The 15650-nt window shown below is 37.2% G+C and overlaps 2 protein-coding genes across 2 annotated transcripts in view; one reads left to right on the plus strand and one right to left on the minus strand.

Annotated features, from left to right (window-relative positions):
• The window catches only part of TAF4 (TATA-box binding protein associated factor 4), a 148872-nt gene that overhangs the window by 63010 nt on the left and 70212 nt on the right, over positions 1 to 15650 (plus strand). The window lies entirely within an intron of this gene.
• LOC118844240 (60S ribosomal protein L23a-like) lies at positions 11479 to 11949 on the minus strand. Its single transcript, XM_036752091.1, has one exon. The coding sequence runs from the start codon at positions 11947 to 11949 to the stop codon at positions 11479 to 11481; it is 471 nt and encodes a 156-aa protein (XP_036607986.1).

Genomic DNA, 15650 nt, shown 5'->3' on the forward strand with positions numbered 1-15650 from the left:
AAAATTTTATGAAGAACTGGAGACCCTCATCATCAGTGTGCTAAAAGAGGATAAACTTGTAATTCTGGGATGATTTTAATGCTAGAGCAGGCACAGACTATTAGATATGTTGGAGTCTTTAGGAGGAATTGAGTTGGAAACAGCAATAGCAGTGGTCATTTACTACTCAAGACTTGTGTGTCTCGTGACCTTCTTGTCACCAACCCTGTCTTCCATTTACCTAGATGCCATAAAACTTTGTGGATGCATCCTTGCATCTAACATTGGCATGTAATAGAATATGTCATTGTAAGGAGAAAAGACAGGATGTGAGAATGATGAAGGTGATGTGTGATGGAGAGTGCTGGACTGATCATAGATGTATCCTTTCCAAGCTAAATATTCTCGTTTAACAAAAGTGGCAGCTCCAAGGCAAGGTGACTACCAGAAGACTTAATGTCAACAGATTAGAGTGTTTCTCCTTGTGTGAACAGTCTGTTGCAAAGTTGGAGGGAAAGGTGAACTAACACATAGTGGGCCAGCAGTGGAGTGGAAAAAGAGTGGGCAGCTTTCAGAGATTTAGTATACTGCACTGCATTTATATATGGGCCAGAACATTTGCAAACATCAAGATCGGTTTGACAAAAATCATGGGGAAATTTAGAAGCTGCTAAACAAAAAATGAGAATTCCACAGGGTTTAGCAGCAGGATAGTTCATCTGTCTCTAAGAAGGCAGTTAACTCCATCAAAAGTAAAGTACAAGTGAAGTTTAGAGAGATGCAGGATTCTTGACTCAATACAAAGCACATTTATGATGCCTTGAAGGCTATTTATAGGCAAAAGACCTATGGTACATCTCAACTACTCAGCACTGATGGAGCCACACTGAGTAGTAATAAGGACATGATAAGGAGAGATGTGCTGAACATTCCTGTAGCATTCTCAACAGACCTTCATTAACCAATGCTGAAGCCTTTAACCATATACCTCAGGTGGAAGTCAGTCCCTCTCTACGGGAACTTCCAACTGAAGAAGAGGTTTTGAATGCCATTAGGCTCCTCTCACCTGCAGTACCTGTTGCTGATTCTGTTCCAGCTGAGATTTACAAGGCAGGGGATACACTGCTGATACAAAAGATGACTTAAGTCTTCCAAGTTATATGTCAAGAGGAGGTTATCCCTCAAAAGTTCAAGGGTGCCTCCATCGTTCCATCTGTATAAAGGAAAAAAGAAATAGGTTGTCCTGTGATGATTGCAGGGTGGTGGTGGGGACAGGGGGAAGGACTGTCTCTGTCTTAGTCACTGGAGCAAGATTCTTGTTAGAGTCCTCCTTAATAGCCTATTCCTTCACCTAGAAGATGATCATCTACTTGAGAGCTAGTAAGTATGGCTTTAGAAAGGGTGAAGGAACAGTCAATATGGTGTTTGCTGCCTGACAATTCCAGGAGAAATGTCAGGAGCAGAACAGAAATCTGTAAACATTTGTTGATCTGATTAAGGCCTTTGACTACTGTCAGTTGTGAGGACTTGTGGAAGATTATGGCAAAATTTGGTTTCCTGGAGAAGTTTATCAGTATTATATGCCAGTTTCATGATGGCATGCTTGCATGGGTTCTGGATAATGGTTAATGCTTTTATGCTTTCCCAGTCACCAGTGAAGTGAAGCTGGGATGTGTGCTTGCTCCCATGCTTTTTAGTATGGTGTTTTCAGCAGTGTTGTCAGATCCATTCAATGAGGACAAAAACAGCATTGAGGTCAGCTATCACACTGATGGTAAATTATTTAACTTGAAAAAGCTACAAGCCAAGACTAAAGTGGAGGGACAGTTGGTATGTGACTCTTTATCCACAGATGATTTTCCATTCATTGCGGCCTCTGAAGTTGAGATGCAACAGAATATGGATCAGTTCTCTATTGCTTGTGCTAATTTTGGTCTGATAATTATCACCAAGAAAACAGAGATTCTTCACCAGCCATCACCAAACCATCCATACATTCAACCACTGGTTACAACAAATGGAGAAATTTTGAATGCTGTGGATAAGTTCACTTATCTTGACAGTATACTTTCCAGGGGTGTACACATAGATAATGAAGCTGAAACATGTATTGCCAGAGCTAGCTCAGTGTTTGGGAGGCTCCTAAGGAAAGTGTGGGAGAAAAGAGGTATTAGGCTGCCTACTACACTGAAGGTCTACAGAGCTGTGGTGCTGACCTCATTGTTGTATACCTGTGAAACGTGGACAGTATACCAGCAGCATGCCAGGAAACTAAATTGCTTCCATTTGAATTCTTTTAGGAAGATTCTGAAGATCTCCTGACAATATAAGGTACCAGACACTGAGGTTCCTTCTCTAGCTGAACTACCAAGCGTTCAAACTCTACTTACAGAGAATACAGTTCTGATGGACTAGCCATGTTGTTTTAGTGCCAAATGTATGTTTGCCTAAAAGACTGTTTTACAGAGAACCCACATGAGGCAAGTGCTCACATGGAGGTCAGAAAAAGCAATACATGTATATTCTTAAGGTTGCTCTGAAGGACTTTGGAATAAATTGTGAGACATGGGAGACACTAGAACAAGACCACCTAGCATGGCGTGCCCACATCAGAGTAGGTGCTGTACTATACTTAAAGGAGAATTGCAGTAGCTCAAAAGAAACATGAGATGTGCAAATTTAGAGACATCTCCACTCCAAATGTTCATATGGACTATTTGTGCCTGACCTGTGGTAGAGTCTTTTGAGCTCATATTGGTCCTCAGCTACAGTCAGACTCATTGTACCTTGACCTGACATATTGATTTCATTTTGGTCCTCTTTGAGCATGAAGGACAACAACCATTATGTGCCATGTCCAGTGCTAGACACTACAGATATTATCTTCTTTGAACCTCACAATAATCCTGTTAGGCAGGTCTGTTATTATGCCCATTTTAGCGTTGAGGAAACTGAAGCAAACAGAGGTTAAGTGACTTGCTCATTTAATGCAGCTGGTAAGTGTCTTGAGGCTTGTTTTGAGCTTGGGTCTTACTGACTCCAGGCCCAGTACTCTATCCACTGTGACATCTAGCTGCCTCATGGGGGGAAAGGTGGGTAGGGAGATCAATTAAGATACTGTCAAAATAATCAAAGTGAGTTGTTATGTGGACTTGAACTAGAGTGGTGAGTATCAAAGGAAGGGGTCAAGCATTTATTAAATGCCTACTATATGCCAAGTACTGTGCTAAGTGCTTTACAAAATATCTCATTTGAGATGTGAGTGAAGGGAAAGGGATTCTAATCCAGGTGACTAGAAGAGTGGTAGTGCCTTTGACAGAAGGGAAGTTAGAAGGGGGCTTAGGGGAAAAAATCAATTATTTTTTGGATATGTCAAATGTGATATGCCTGTGGGATATCTGGCTGGAAATGTCCAATTAGTAGTTAGTGATCTAGAAATGGAGCTTAGGGGAAAGACTAGATCTGGATAGAGAGATCTGGGAGTTATCCACATAGAGGCCATTGAGGTCACAGAGTTGATTAGATATTGAGAAGGGGCATAGAAAGAGAGAAGAAAAGGGAACCCAGCACCTTAGGGTATACCCACCTACAGGGGACAGGACATAGGTTATGATCTTGCATAGGAGACTGAGTAGAATCGTTTAGATAGGTAGGAGAAACCCCATAGATGAGTGTCATGACAATACAAAGGATAGTATCCAGGATACTTTGCTCAACATTGTCAAATGCTGCAGCATTCAAGAAGAATGAGGGCTGAGAAAAGTCCATTTGCTTTGACAATTAAGGGATCACTGTTAATTTTGGAGAGAATCATTTAAGTTTAGTAAAGTTATTGGAAGCCATAGTAAAAGGGGTTGAGAAGTCAGTGGAAAGGAAATGAAATATAGGCAGCACTTTTTCTAGAAGATGGACATGAATGGGAGGATAGGTAAAGATATAGGATACCTATTAATGTTATAGTAGGGTCATTTGAAGCCATGTTTATAGGCAGCAGGAGAAGAGCCAGTATGCATGGAGATTGCAGGTTTTTAAAAAAAAAGTTTTTACAAAGGATTACTTACTACTAAGCTATAGCAAGAACAGAAGTGACAAATATTTTCCCTGGACACCTGGGTGGGGAGTATAGTCTCTCCCATACCAATTTAGTCCCTAGGCCTAGTGGCTTCAATTTAACAGTTTTTACATGGCATTTGCCCATCCAGTTCATTTTTAAATGTGGCATGGTTACTTAAGACTGGGCTAAGTCAAACAAGTTGCTTGGAACCTTTCTTCTTAAGTTAGGCTTCTGGGAAAATCTTAACATAGATTCTATTTCCTGAACTCTAGTAGCTCACTTTCTTGGCCTTTCATAACTCATAAGGTCATAAGTATCTCCAATCTCCACTTAAAGTACGAAAAACAAACACACAAAGAAGCAAAGAAGAGGCCTATATTTATAGGGCACATGTTGGCCCCTGATGAAGAGCTCCCTAAGGCCTCTGCTTACATCATTGTTTCACCTGAACGGCACCTTAGAAAGAGACCAACCAGGTGAAAGACTGCAGATTAGAGGGGGATGATTATGTGGGCGAGCTCATGGAAGAGATGGGAGGTGGATTATATCAGCTTCTTTCTGGAAGCATGGTAGTATTCTTTTCATCAGATCCACTGACCTTTTCTAAGTCAGAGGTTGACAAATTATGGCTCCTGGGTCATATCTAGTCTATGATCTGTTTTTGTATGCCTAGGAGCTAAAAACAGTTTGAATTATAGTTTGCCAACCCCTGTTCTAAGTCATTCTGTCTGTAGAAATTTAGTATTGACTCCTCCTTACTTACACCACTCAGGAGGACCCACTCAGTTGCATGCTAGTCATTGGAAACTTGGGACCTTGAAGCTCTTTTCCTTCTTGACTTCTTATGTTCCCAGGCATTGTGCTAAGCATGGGGAATACAAGTACGAGTGGAAAGAAAGAGTCCTGGCCTTAAAGGAACTTACATTCTAATGCTGAAAGGCAGTGTGTAAAAAAGGAAGCTGAAAATAGGAAGGGCAAAGATATGGGGTGGATAGGAACATAGTAGAGAAAGTCCAGAGTACAGCTGGGAGAGAAATGAGACATAGCTAGACTGGTGTCCTCCTTAAATAGAGGTTCTGGGAGGAGCCATCTAATGAGAGGGAGAGGCTGCAAGGGTGGAGAACACATCTAATGTGTGAATTTGAGGGCTGGAGTGAGCTTCCAGGATGAAGAGGTTTTTAGGTCATGGTAGAGAATAGAGCATAGCCTGGAGAGGAGTAAATGTTCTGTCTTGGTTATTTTTCTGCCTCTGACTAATTCCTCTTTTTTCCTTCCCTAAATGTACGTAAGACAGAACTTGGGGAATACTTTTGTTTGCAGGACTCCCAAATCTGTGTTATATAGAATATCCTAGAAGTCTTATTGCAGTTTTAAGAAAAATTTAGTAGACTCTTTTAATTTCTCTTCTGTTAGCCCATGCATTCTTTTTTTTATAATTAAAAATTTTTTTTGTTCATTTTGAACTCACATACACAAAGACAAAAAAAGAGAACATTTTGATGTACACAGCACAACCTAAAAGGAGGATTCATTATAAAGCCATGAATTTACATTTCACACTTAATTTTTTTTTGAAAAACTACATTAAGTACTACTTGTCATTTTCAAAGCTACTCTGCTTTCTTTGCTTCCTTCTACATTTTCTTTTATTCTCTACTGTGTACTTTTTATGTTCTGCCTCCACCCTTTACCCTAGAGATACCTTTCATTAGACACAAATATATGTGTGTATACATTTTTATGTGTTTGTATATGTAAATTACATATACAAACACATATATGTAAATCATACTATACATACATCTATTTATCAGTTCTTTCTCTGGAGGCAGATTGCATAGGTCCTTAGTTATTCAAAGTTGTTCTTAAAACAATATTGCTGTTACTGTATACAGTGTTCTTTTGGATCTGCTCTTTTTACTCGTCCTTATTTCATGCAAGTCTTTCCATGTTTTTCTAAAATCAACAAGCTCATCATTTCTTATCACACAGTAGTATTCCGTCATGATCCTATACCACAACTTGTTCAGCCATTGCCCAGTTGATGGGCATCTCCATAATTTCCATTTCTTTGCCACCACAAAGAGAGCTGCTATAAATATTTTAGAATATATAGGTTCTTTTCCTTTTTCCCTAATCATCTTGGGAAACAGACTTAATAGGGGTATTCAAAGAGTATAGGCAGTTTATTTTTTTTTTGATTATATCAATTATTTATCGGCTACTGTGAATTCTTTATGTGTTTTACATTCTGTCTCTTTTTAAAGACTAATTTTTTTATTTTTAGTTTTCAACATTCATTTCCACAAGATTTTGAGTTAAAAATTTTCTCTCCATCTGAGTACAGGCAGTTTAATAACTCTTTGGACATAATTTCATATTGCTCTCCAAGATGGTCAGATTGGTTCATAATTCTGCTAACAGGGATTAGTATCCCAATTTTTCCACATCTCCAACATTTGTTGCTTTTTCCTTCTGGCATTTTAGCCAATCCGATAGGTGTAAAATGATATCTCAAGGTTGTTTTAATTTGAATTTCTCTGATCAATAATGATTTAGAGCATTTTTACATGGCTATAAATTATTTTGATTTCTTTAAAAAACTGCCTGTTCATATTCTTTGAGCATTCATCAGTTGGGGAATGACTTATATTCTTATAGATTTGACAGAGTTCTTTATATTTATCTGAGAAACTGTCTATAAAATCTCCCCCCAATTTTCTGTTTTCCTTCTCATCTTGGCTACATTGCCTTTATTTATACAAATCCTTTTTAATTTAATGTAATCAAAATTATCCATGAGCCATGCCTTCTTTATAATTTTGCAACATTCACTTTTGATATTTCTAGTTTTTGGTGTAGTTATTTCTGTTTATATTGTTGTAGTCATTTCATATATTATTTTCTTGCATCTGCTTACTTCACTCTGTATCAGTTCATGTAGAACTTTCAGTGCTTCTCCATATTTATCACATTTGTCATTTCTTACTGCACTGTGACATTTCATTACATTCATGTACCACAATTTGTTTTATATTCCCAAAATCTATGAGAATTTACTTCATTTTCAATTTTTTGTTATTATGAAAAGTACTACTATAAATATTTTGGTGTATGAAGCAGCTAGGTGGTGCAGTAGATAGAATGCTGGACCAGGAGTCAGAAAGACTTGAGTTCAAATTTGACCACAGATACCTACTAGCTGTGTGATAACTTTTCTGCCTCAGTTTACTTATCTGTAAGATGGAAATAATAATAGATCTGCCGCTGAGGGCTGATGTGAGGATCAAATGCATAATATTTGTAAAGCTCTTTGTAAACCTTAAAGCACTGTAGCTTCAATGATGATGATGATGATGATGATGATAATGATGGAGATGGTGATCACTTCTTCTCTGTGGCCTTCTTGGAGTATAAGTCCAATAGTTGACTCTCTTAGTAAAAGGGTATGGACATTTTAAAAACACTTTATTTGTATAATTCGACATTGTTTTCAAAAATGGTTGTACTGATTTCCAGCTCTACCAGCAATCCTACTATTGTGCTTATGTTCCCATAACCCCTTCAGCATTGACTATTCCCATCTTTTGTCATTTCTGCCAATTTACAAAGTATGAGGTGAAACCTCAGGGTTGTTTTGATTTGCACTTCTCTTATTATTAGTGATTTGGGACATTCTTTAAAATGGTTGTTTCCCCCCCCCCCAAAAAAAAAATCCCAGACCCTGGTTTTATTTACTAGTTCAATTTTTTTAGCTTTCAGTTATTTTGTTAATCTTCTCCTTTGATTTTCAAAATTTCTATTTTGGTTTTAAATTTTAATTTAAAAATTAAAAATTTGATGTTAATGTTAAAATTTGTTCTTTTTCTAGTTCTTTTTTGTTTCATGCCCAATTCACTAATCTGTACTTTCTTTTGTTGATATAAGCATTTAGAGATATAAATTTCCTCCTGAATACTACTTTGGCTGCATCCCATGAATTTTGGCATATTGTTTCATTGTTGTCATTATCTATTATGAAATTGTTGTTCCTATGATTTGTTCTTTGACTCATTTATTTTTTTAGGCTTAGGTTATTTAGTTTCCAATTTTTTTTTAACCTGTGGTTCATAGGTTATTAATTAAGTGCAATTTTATTGCATTATGGTCTGAAAAGTGTGTATTTAATGTTTCTACTTTTCTGCATTTTTGGGAGTAAGGTTTTTATGCCACAGCACTTCTTAAACTGTGGGTCACGACCCCAGTTTAAGAAGAGCTGAAGGGATTGCAAATTGAAAAAGTTTGAGAAGCCCTGCCCTAACACACAATAAGTTTTTTTTTAATGCCACATGCAGCCAAGAATAGGTATACTCCTTTCTATTCCCATTCAGTATTCACCAGAGGTCTATCATATTTAATTTTTCAAAACATTTATTTGTCTCCTTAGCTTCTTGTTAGGTCTGTGAGGGGCAAGTTGAGACCCCCCCACTTGTATAATTTTATTGTCTATCTCATCCAGTAACTTGTTTAACTTTTTCTGTAAACATTTGGATTCTGTGCTATTTGTTGCTTTTATGTTCAGAATTGTTATTATTTCATTGTCTATTATATTTTTTATTAAAATGTAGTTTCCCTGTTTTTTTTTTAATTAGTACTATTTTTTGCCTTTGCTTTGTCTGAGATCATGATTGTTAACTTTTTTTTTTTTAGCTTCAGCAAAAGCATAATAGATTCTGCTTCATCTCCTAATTTGAACTTTATGTGTATTTTATTTGTGGAATTTTTAGTTATTTTTCTTCATTAATGTTTTGTATCATTTTTTACACTACTGTTAATTTTCTTTTCATAATTTTCTTGCATAGCTCTCATTTATTTTCCCATTTTTTTCCTTTCCTACTCTTATTTGGCTTTTAAAATAATTTTTCCCTTCTTTTTTATCTCTTTGTTTAACTCTTCTCAGAATTTTTGTTGGGCTTATGTCCAATCTTACTTTTTCTTTGAAGGTTTGCTTGTAGATGTTTTCAGGTCATGGTTTTCTTCTGGGTTTGTATCTTAAACTTCCTTGTTACCATAGTAGTCCTCTATTATTGAGTTCTTTTTTCATTTGCTCATTCTTCTAGCCTACTTCTTGACTTTAGACTTTGTCAGTGTTGGGCTCTGTTGACTTCTTGGGGAGTTTGGTTAACTTTGCTTATTTGGTCTGATCTTATCATGATCTTCTTTTTGTCACTTCAGTCTGTGGGCCTGCAAGTTTTTGTTTCTTCTAAGGTGATGTAATCTGCAGAGCAGTTTGTTCTTTGCTCTATTGGCATAAGCTTTTCAGATTCCTGACCTAGGTTTGTATGTGTTGGATTATGGATAGTTGAATTTCAGTGGACTGCTGCTGGACTCCATTACTTTTAGCCTGGTGGGAGGTTCTGTAGGTTCAGAGCAAGTGAACTGCTTTCATTCCCTTTTGGTATTGATTTTCTGCCCTGGTTATTTCCCTTTAGGGGAATTAACTTTAGGCTTATGTGTGGTACTAAAGTTAGAATTGACTCCCCCCCTTGTTCTTGGACCCAGAGCACACAGCTAAGTTTTTAGAGCTTGTTCCTTGCTTCATACACAACCAGGGCCTCTCTTGCTTGTGACTGTGGCCATTTCTTCCAGAACTGGGTAATGGTCCACAAAGCTGCCAGCTGACACCTATTCCTGTTCCTGATACTGATTCAGGAGTCCCCTGGGATCTCTTTTTGTCCTGGTGCTTCCAGCTCTGGTGATTGGACAGAGCCCCCTTATCATTCCTGGGTGCTAGAAAGAGCCTCACCAGTGTTCCCAACACATTTGCCTTTGCCTCTTCTGTACCACAGTCCTGACTAGCCCCTACCTCAGGATCAGTAGACTACTTTGTCTATATTCCTGTTACCCTGTGCTGGAAAAATGACTCACTGAGGACTTTTTCTTAGCTTTCATGATCAGAATTTGGCATAGTGCATTTTTTAGGTTGTTGTGGAACAGGTATGTTGGGTGAGCTGGGTAAAAATGCTGACTCTCACTCCAATCTCTTGGACTCATTAATTAATTTGACAAGTTCTGTAAAGTATCCCATTGGTAATTTGATCGATAAAATCTTAAATTCACTTTGTAAGTGCTATCATTTTTGTTATATCAGCATAGTCCAGCCATGAGCACTGAATATTACTCTAGCTCTTTAAGTTGTTGTCTTACTGTTATTGCTAGAAGTTCCAGGATTATATCAAATAATAAGAGGGAAAGTGAACATCCTTGCTTTATTTATCTATTTATTGGGAAATTTTTTAGTGTATCCCCACTGCATATGATGCTTGCTTTTGGTTTTAGATAAAGATTTTTATGATGTTAAAAATTGTTCCTCTCTGCATATACTTTGTAGGGTTTTTTAACATAAACAAGTTTTGTGCTTGGTTAAAGATTTTCCCTACACCTATTGAAATAATCATGTGGTTTTAGATGGTTTTGTTTTTTATGTGGTTAATTATGTTGGTTGTTTTTTTAATGTTGAACCATTTTTTTTTTTGCATTTCTATTATAAATCTAACTTGGCCATGATGAATGACTTTTTATATAAGTTGCTATAGTCAATTTAACAGTATTCTCCTGTGAATCCATCTGGATTAGGGATTTCTTCTTTGGTAGTTCATTTATAGCTACTTATAGATTCTTTTCTGATATTGGATTACTTAAGATCTCTAGTTGGCTTTCAATTAGTTTGGGCATGTACTTTATATTTTTGTTGATGTATGTGTAAGTCTTCTCCTTTTCCTGTTGTATATCATTCTTAGAAGTAACAATTCCTACTGGTGATAGGATGTTGCCCCATGGTAGGGATTTTCCTATTTCCCTGATTATGCAATTTATAGTTAACCTTTGCCCGCCCTATGTTCATTTATCCGCCATTTGCCTTGAACTCTTTTCCATGCTCTCCCACTCTTCTGGGTGCCATTTCCCCTCCGACATTACTTATATTTAACTTCTATTTTTACTTTTGTCTCCTTGTGTACTTTTAGAAAGAAATCTCTTAATGCTCTTGCCATATAATTTTACTTTGTTGTCTTGGTTGCTGTTATTTGTTCACCTTTCTTGTATATTGTCTGGTATATTTGGAAAGCAAATGATTTGTTCTAGTCTGGTTTTCATTCTATGAATGCTTTGAATACCTCCTTCTTATCGAATCACTGTCTTTTTTCATTAATGGTTAAGCTCAGGTTTGCACCTTAAATTACATCTTGTACTCCTTTGCCCTTTAGAACACATTATTCCTTTCCCTCCTGCAGTTTTTAGTGGGTGCAGAATAGTCTTGTGTTATTCTCATTTCCTTTCTTTTATATTTGAAAGTCTTTCTTCCATTTATTTTCAGGATTTATTATTTGTCAATGGAATTCTTTTTTTTTTTGTGAATATACTGGAAAACTTTTTATTGTAGGTGGAGTGGGATAGCTGGACACAGTTTAGATGATTCCAATTTTGTTGGCAACATCTAAAGCATCGTAGTCTGGAGCAAGTCGGACATAGGCCTTCTTCTCTCCATCAGGCTGGATCAGTGTGTTGACCTTGGCCACATCGATGTCATACAGCTTCTTTACCGCCTGCTTTATCTGATGCTTGTTGGCTTTGACGTCCACAATGAAGACTAGGGTGTTGTTGTCCTCAATCTTCTTCATAGCAGACTCAGTGGTCAAGGGGAACTTAATGATGGCATAGTGATCCAGCTTGTTTCTCCGAGGGGCACTTTTCCGAGGGTATTTGGGCTGCCTTCGAAGTCTTAGTGTCTTGGGTCGCCGAAAGGTGGGGGATGTTCGGATCTTCTTCTTTTTGTGGCTGTGGACACCCTTCAACACCGCCTTCTTGGCCTTCAAGGCCTTGGACTTGGCCTCTGTCTTGGGGGGGACAACGGCTTCCTTCTTCGCCTTCGGCGCCATTTTGGGGGAAAAGGCTGTCAATGGAATTCTTACATTTAACCATCATATTGCCTAGAGTTTGCAGCACAGTGTCTTTTTTTCTGCCCTGTAAGTGATTTATGGATTCTTTTGATTGGATTCTTTGTTTTCTATGTTCCGAAATTTTGGACAGTTTTATTGTATTAGTTCTTGCATTACGGTGTTGAGAATTTTTGCCTTCTTGTGTTCTGCTTGACCTATAATCCTTATATTGTCTTTATTCATTTTACCTTCAAGATCAGGATGTTTTGCTTGTATGGAGATCATAATTTCTTTTAATTTTCTTACTTTTTACTTCTCTTCTTCCAGACTGTTCTTCACGTCTGTGTATTTGCATTCCTGATCTTTATTTTCTCTTTTGTTTCTTTGATGAGACTTGCCACCATGGATTCAAGTTTTTCCACTCTGCCAATTATTTCTGTTGTGTAGACCATAAATTCTGTTTTCACAAATCTTCTCTTTTAAAACCATTCAGGAACATCCCTTAGTGGTTCCATACTGTCTTGGGAGTCCACAAGATCCTGTGCCTTATTAGGTCTTAATTCATTTGCCTTTGTCTTATTTATTCATTGATATTTGGACTCTTTTACCTGATGTGAAGACCACATCCTTTTCTGTTATTAATATCTACCTTGTTGGTTTTTCTGCTTATGCTCAAGGGCTTTAAGGCCTTCTATAATGAGTAACTTATTGCTTTATTTCTAGTTTTGGCATAGCTCTAATTGTTTTAAAGTAGGATTTTTATTAATATCTTTTGCTTTTACATCACCTACTTTTCCTCCTTTATTCATCTCCCTTTACCCTTCCAGAAAGCCATCCTTTATAACATAGAATATTTTTTTAAAGAGAAAGAAAACAAAACATTCATAATCAATGAATACATTGAAAAAAAATATGCTGTTATATGTGATATTCCACATCTTTGGATTCCTGCCTTTGCAAATGAGTATGGTAGTGATGGAGAGTTGGGGAAATAGGGAAGTCTTCCCATATCTCTTCTTTGGGGGGCAAGCTCAGCCATTATAATTATGTAAGATTCAATTTCAGTAATTTTTTGCTCATTGATATTTCCATTTCCATTGATGTAGTTAGTCACTTTGTATATTGTTTTCCATATTCCCATAGTTTGTTTAGTCTTTACCCAATTGGTGGATATACACTTTGTCTCCAATTCTTCACTATTATAAAAAGATGTGCAGCTCTAATTGTTAGGATAAAAAGCCACTATGACAAACCTTAATGAAATCTGAATGCAAGATTTCCTGGTTTATTATACCAGAACACTTTTGCTCCTGAGTTGAAGCCTTAACTTGTTTTTTGAGCCCTACTTAATTCAATTCAACAGACAACATGTCACAATGGAAAGAGCATTGCTTCTGGTATCAGAGAACCTGAGTTTGAAACCCACTTCTGTAACTTATTACCTATGTGACCTTGGTCAGGTCACTTAACTTCTCTGGGCCTCAGTGTCCTTATCTATAAAATGAAATTTGGATTATGTGGCCTTTAAGCTACCTTTCAGATGATAATTTATGAATCTCAATAATTAAGAGTATAAAGTGTTATTTCATTGTCAAGAGTAGAGATATAAGATGTCATCCTGGAATTTATAGTTTAATAGGAGGATATAATGTATACATAAATAATTACAATAGAATCACAGATTTTTAGAGTCCATTACAATCCATACCCCATAAGGAATCTCTCCTTATAACATGTCTGACAAATGGTGATCCAGTCTCTGTTTGAAGATTTCCAATGACAGGAACCAGTCTTCCAAGGCAGCCTATTCTAAGTTTCGGGTAGCTCTGATTTTTAGATATCAAACCTAAATTTATCTCTTTGCATCTGATTACTCCTAGTTTTTTATAATAACACCAAAAAGAACTAGTGGGATGGTGTTGTTCTGATTGGTGGGAACCCCAGACACGTGATCGTGCTATACCTGGGCCATCTTGCCCTGTAACAGCAAGTATTAACCTCACCTCTTAACCTTTTGCTCCATAATCAAATTAACATAATTCTGGAAAGGGCATGTTATTTGACTGCTCTGTGGATTCATTCACCATCCCTGTGATTTCCTAGATCAAATGATTCTTTCTTTGTCACCAATCTCCTGTTATCTCTCTTTACTAGAATACTCTGGCTCTTTTGCATTTTTATCCTTGTTCAGTTGTGTCTGATGCTATGGGATCCTTTTGGGGGGTTTTCTTGCAGTGGTTTGCCGTTTCCTTCTCCAGCTCATTTTACAGATGAGGAACTGAGGCAGTCAGGGTGAAGTGACTTGCCCAGGGTCACACAGCTAGTAAGTGTCTGAGGATGGATTTGAACTCAGGAAGATGGATCTTCCTGATTCTAAGCTCATGTTCCATCTACTGTGCCACCTAGCTGTCCTTAGTTATATCCTTAGCTCTTATCTAAGTGTTCAGTAAATGTTTTTTGATTCATTGATTCAAGTTAAATCCCTCTTCTGCATGACAGCCCTTTAGATATTCAAAGACAACTGTTTTTTTCTCCTCGAATCTTCTCCATGATGAATATTTCTAGGTTCTTCAACCGTTCAGACATTCTAAATCTGTGACAGGCCCTTCATCCTGGTTGTTGTCCTCTGGATGTTTTCTGTATTATTAATGTTCTTAATTAAATAGTGCCACTCAGGACTGAACACAATACTACATATGTAGTGTGATCAGAGCAGAATATAGAGGAACTATTACTTTCTTATTCCTGGAAGCTCTTGATGAAGCACAGTATTTCATTAGGATAATAAGGGCATATGTGCATAGTGTTATGTGCTGGGGCTGGGGTAGATCAGAGCAGCCTTCTTAGAAAAGAGGGAATTTGAGTGAGCTTTTAGTGATGAGTCAGTTTCAATCTGTCATGGTTGGGGGAAGGTATTTTAGGCAAAGGGAACAATCTGAGCAAAGTCATGGAGGTCGAAAAACATGGAGTATCTGAGGGAATGGTTAATAGTTCCAGTTGGCTTTAGCATAGAGTATTTGGGTGGGAATAGTATAACGTAGGGCTGGAAAGGTAGAGTGGTGCCAGACTGTAGCAGACCTTAAATATTGGATCAAGGTATTTGAATTTCTTTGGGTAGTAATAATAATAATAATAATAATAATGATAATAATAATGATAATAGCCAGTGTTTATGCTTTAAAGTGTTCAAAGCACTATACATTACATATTACTGGGTATCTTTAAGCTTGCTTCCAGATCAGTCCTATGATTTTAGGCAGAGGAATTAAATTTGATTTGTGCATAAGGCAGATGAATCTAGAAGTTTTGTGAAGATGAGGGAAAGAGTATAGGAAGAAGGACCTTTCAGGAGACTGGCAGTAGTCTAGGAAAGCAGTAATGACAGAATCTAGAATGGATCTGCTTGATTAACCGTTAATGACCATAAATGAATAGTTTCGTACCGTAATTTCCTACTCATGTTTGGATATTTCTTTGCATTTTTTGTATGGGTGTGAAGAAAAGGAAGAAGTCTTATTTGATTCCACAGTAGAATGCAGAAAGGGAAATAATAAGACTGAAAAGCAGCTTGTGGTGGCCAGGTTGTGCAATGCTTCAAATACCAAACAGAGTCGTTTATGTTTGGTGCTGGAGTCGTTAGTGGAGTCACCAGAGTTTACTGAGTGGGGAGGTGACATTGTTAGACCTGCAATTTAAGAAAA

Source organism: Trichosurus vulpecula, chromosome 3 (genome assembly GCF_011100635.1).
Source record: "Trichosurus vulpecula isolate mTriVul1 chromosome 3, mTriVul1.pri, whole genome shotgun sequence".
Classification (NCBI taxonomy): domain Eukaryota; kingdom Metazoa; phylum Chordata; class Mammalia; order Diprotodontia; family Phalangeridae; genus Trichosurus; species Trichosurus vulpecula.

Coding starts and splice junctions, on each gene's coding strand:
- LOC118844240 (XM_036752091.1), bottom strand. CDS start 11,949: ATGGCGCCGAAGGCGAAGAAGGAAGCCGTTGTCCCCCCCAAGACAGAG.